Source organism: Mastomys coucha, unplaced genomic scaffold (assembly GCF_008632895.1).
Source record: "Mastomys coucha isolate ucsf_1 unplaced genomic scaffold, UCSF_Mcou_1 pScaffold18, whole genome shotgun sequence".
Classification (NCBI taxonomy): Eukaryota; Metazoa; Chordata; class Mammalia; order Rodentia; family Muridae; genus Mastomys; species Mastomys coucha.
The window spans coordinates 79,242,925-79,246,585 of record NW_022196900.1 but is presented as its reverse complement, the minus strand read 5'-3'; the positions used below and the strand labels follow the sequence as shown (position 1 = coordinate 79,246,585).

The window sequence follows — 3,661 nt, the reverse complement described above, 5'->3', positions numbered from 1 at the left end:
GTCAATCTTGAGACACGAGGGACATTGATAGTGAAAGTTACAGCCTATGGCCTCAAGTTTGGGGGAGGGGAGAAGCCACCTGACTCCGGATTTTAAAAAAGGGGCTGATGGGGGTTCAGAAGTCAAGGGCTGTACTCAGGGAAAACTCACTCTGGGGGACCTCGGACAGGTCACTTTCAGTCTGGGGCTTCAGTTTCCTCGGGCTAGCCAGGTGGGTTTCTCAGCCCTGCTTAGGTGGTTAGGAGCAAGCGGTGCGAGTTGCTGGCTTTGAGAACGTGGCTGAGCAGCGAGGCTCCTCCAGACAAGATGGGCAGGCGCGTGCAGGGATTGGCTGGAGGCGCAGGACCGAACCTTTAAGAGGCGCGGAGGGGGCGTGCTAGGGAGTTTTCTTCGCCGGCGTTCCTGGTTTGCTAAGTGCTAGCGAACGTAGTAGTGGCTGCGGCTGCGCCTAGGATCGGAGTCACAGGCGAGTGCCGGCCGGCAGAGCACAAGAGCATCCCGGCGTCCCGGTTCCACGCGGCGTGGCCCGCGGGTCATGGCCAAAGGAGAGGGCGCCGAGAGCGGTTCCGCGGCGGGGCTGCTCCCCACCAGCATCCTCCAAGCCAGTGAACGGCCGGCCCAGGTGAAGGTGAGGTCCCGAGAAACAAGGGGTGGCGGGCCGGCCGGGATATGGGCGCAGGGGCGTCGGAGGCTAGGTCTGGCCTTGGGACACTTTGGGGTAACAGGGTACAGTGAAGCTTGGAAAAATCAGAGTTCAAGAAGTGCTCCGGGACCGGGGAGTGATGGAGAAATTCTGAAGCCCCTCTGCACACCCCTACAATGGGTTTGCGCCAAGAGCGGCGCCGGCAACTCTAAGCGGCGTGGGGCTCTCCCCAGCGCTCTAGGTTCTACTGTGCTGAGCCACGCTAGTTTCTCCCCCTAGATCTGAAGAGACCCCAGAAGTCTGAGAATCCCCTTGGTTCTCCATCTCTCACCCCCCCCCCCCAACTCTTATGCTTTAACTCTGAGGAGGGCCACTCAAGTTCATTCATAAGAACAAGGGCTCTGTTCTTAAAGGAGCCGCATACCAAAAGCGTTTGTGTGACTGAGGGTTCACAAGCACAGAGCTCCGCGTGTCTCGACATTCTCTCCGACCGGTTCTAGCTCTTGGGATCTACTTAACCACACCATGAAACCATGAGGCCCCAGGAAAGGGATCTCTGACAATATATAATTGGGAGGTGCTTAACTTTTCCTTTTAATTTTATTAACTGTTCTTGGAAGAAGCGAGTAAGCAATTACGCTGTTACCATGTATGAGTAATCTCTACTTTCCCTGGGCAACCTCAGCCTCCCCTAGTGCTCCACCCGGAGAAGGTTGAGCTCTGCACCTGGAGTCCTTTTTACCCCTCTCCAAGGTCCCCTAGGAGCTGGAAGGGGTGCGTGTTAGGCGACTGGATGGTAGGACTGCTCAAGGGTTTGCCTGGAACTGAAAACTCCCTATAGGGGCCCGGGAACTTTGGGACAGATTGAAAGAACAGCTGTGGATGCAGCGGGCTGGGCTGCTTCTCTCCCCCTCCTCCAGACCCCGCCCCATCCCCCAAACCCTGATGCTCTCATCCAGTAGGCAGGTGGATCCTAGCTGCTGCGGGGCGTCAGGGAGGGAGCCTGGGCTGGGCTCAGGCAACTTTTGGCAGCAAGAGGATTTTCAGGTTGTGGCAGCTAGTGCCAGGTAGTGACAGGTCCACTGCTACAGCGTGCTCTTTCTGGGTAACTCGGAAAGGAGCTGAGGGCCTGGGAGAAGATATTTATTTATTTATTTATTTGAGACAGGTTTCTCTTTGTATCCCTGGCTGATTAAGAGATCTGCCCTGGAACTAGCTCTATAGATCAGGTTAGCCTCAAACTTAAGAGATCTGCCCTGGAACTAGCTCTGTAGACCAGGTTGGCCTCAAACTTAAGAGATCTGCCTGGCTCAGCCTCCCAAGTGCTGGTGCCACTACACCTGGTCTGGGTGATCTTTAAAGACGGAAGGTGATAGGTTTCCTCAGAGTCTGGGGGTGGAGGGATAAGTCTGGGTTTAAGGGCAACTTCCTCTGGGGGGTAGGGGAAGTGCCAATGCCCTAGGTGGGAACTGGGCAAGGTAGAACTGTTCCTCTTGGCCGAGTTGGCTGGAGAAATAAATGTCCGTGCCTCTGGCAGATTCCAGGTTGGAGGCCAGAATCCTGGGCCTCTTTTCATTCTTTCCTTCTCCTCCCAGAAGGAACCAAAAAAGAAGCAGCAACTATCCATTTGCAACAAGCTCTGCTATGCAGTTGGAGGGGCCCCGTACCAGCTGACTGGCTGCGCTCTGGGATTCTTCCTGCAGATCTACCTATTGGATGTGGCCAAGGTGAGTAACAGGAGCTCCACGGGCCCCTTCAGTAGCCAGAGGGAACTGATGAGCTCTTGGTAGGGTCACTCAGTTTTCCCCAGTGGTAAAACAGGACCAGAACACATTCCTTGGCTGCCACTCAGGGTCACAGTGGATGGGAAATAAGGCTTTAGGAAGTGTGCGGGAGGGGAGTCTACCTGCTCCAGGAACCACAGCTGGCAACTCTTCCTTGCCTGGCAGGAGCAATCGAGGGCCTGTCGGAATAGGGCAGTGACTGAGGGAGAATGGGACCCGCTAGTGACGCTGTTCTTAGAAGAGACTGGCACACCATGTCCCTGGCTGGAAGACAGTCAGCTGGCTTGGCTCAGGGTTTAGTGGGCGTTGCCGTTGCCAGGCTGATGGAAGAACTGTATCTCACCTAAGGAGCAGCAGCTTGCTGATGGGTAGGAGAAACCTGAAGGTGCAGGCAGATGTTAGTGTCCCCGGACTTGGGGGCCTCTGATGGAGAGGGGTAGATTGAGTGAAGTAGGGCTACTGTGTATGTACTTTGAGAAGCCTTGGCTGGCAGCCTGGCATCCAAAGAATTCGCCCTGTCTGGATGAGAGAGTGGGAGACTGGGTAACCATGGCTCCGGGGTGCCCTCACTGATTCTTTTCTGTGTAGCATCTCTGGACAAGTGGGGCATATTAGTTTCCATTTGCAGGTGTGGAACACTGAGCCCTAGAAAGGACAGAAGCCTCATTCAGTAGCTAGGTTTCAAACAGTTCCCATGGCTGGGTCCCAAGCGGGTTATAAATAAGAGGAACCTGCAGTTGACTATAAAATGGGATTACAATAAGTGGGGAGAGTACAGGGTTGGGGGGACAGTGTGGGAAATGCTGCTAGCTCTCCAGAGCAGGGTTGTGACAACTGGACATCGGGGCACATGCCAGTTATCCCAGCACTTAAGAGGCCAAGACAAGATTGAGATTCAAAACTGGCCTGAGACTCTGTCTCAAAAACAAAGTTAAAAAGAAATCAAGGTTTTATGGATGATATTGAAGCTAGACCTTAAAGTGTTTGGAAAGTATGAGATAATTTGAGTAAATAATGATGGGACACTCTCTAAAAATGATCTACAAATCATCTACAGAGCAGGCATAAAGCCACACATCTGTAATCATCTACAGAGCAGGCATAAAACTGAACATCTGTAATCCCAGCACTTGCAAGTTAGACCAGGTGGGTCTATTTGCCAAGTTCTAGGCCAGACAAGACTACAGATAAGTCTCCCTCTACACACACACACACACACACACACACACACACA

At 53.5% G+C, this 3,661-nt stretch overlaps 1 protein-coding gene across 2 annotated transcripts in view; it reads left to right on the top strand.

Moving 5' to 3' along the window:
* Positions 1-375: 375 nt before the first annotated feature.
* Mfsd2a (major facilitator superfamily domain containing 2A) overlaps positions 376-3,661 on the top strand; it is a 15,245-nt gene continuing 11,959 nt past the window's right edge. The window contains exons 1-2 of one of the 2 annotated variants that reach the window (XM_031378533.1): positions 376-628; positions 2,239-2,370. In XM_031378533.1, the coding sequence (XP_031234393.1) occupies positions 536-628; positions 2,239-2,370 (225 nt within the window). In that variant the 5' untranslated portion in view covers positions 376-535. The remainder of the gene's footprint in view (positions 629-2,238; positions 2,371-3,661) is intronic. The other variant, XM_031378534.1, reaches the window with a different exon arrangement.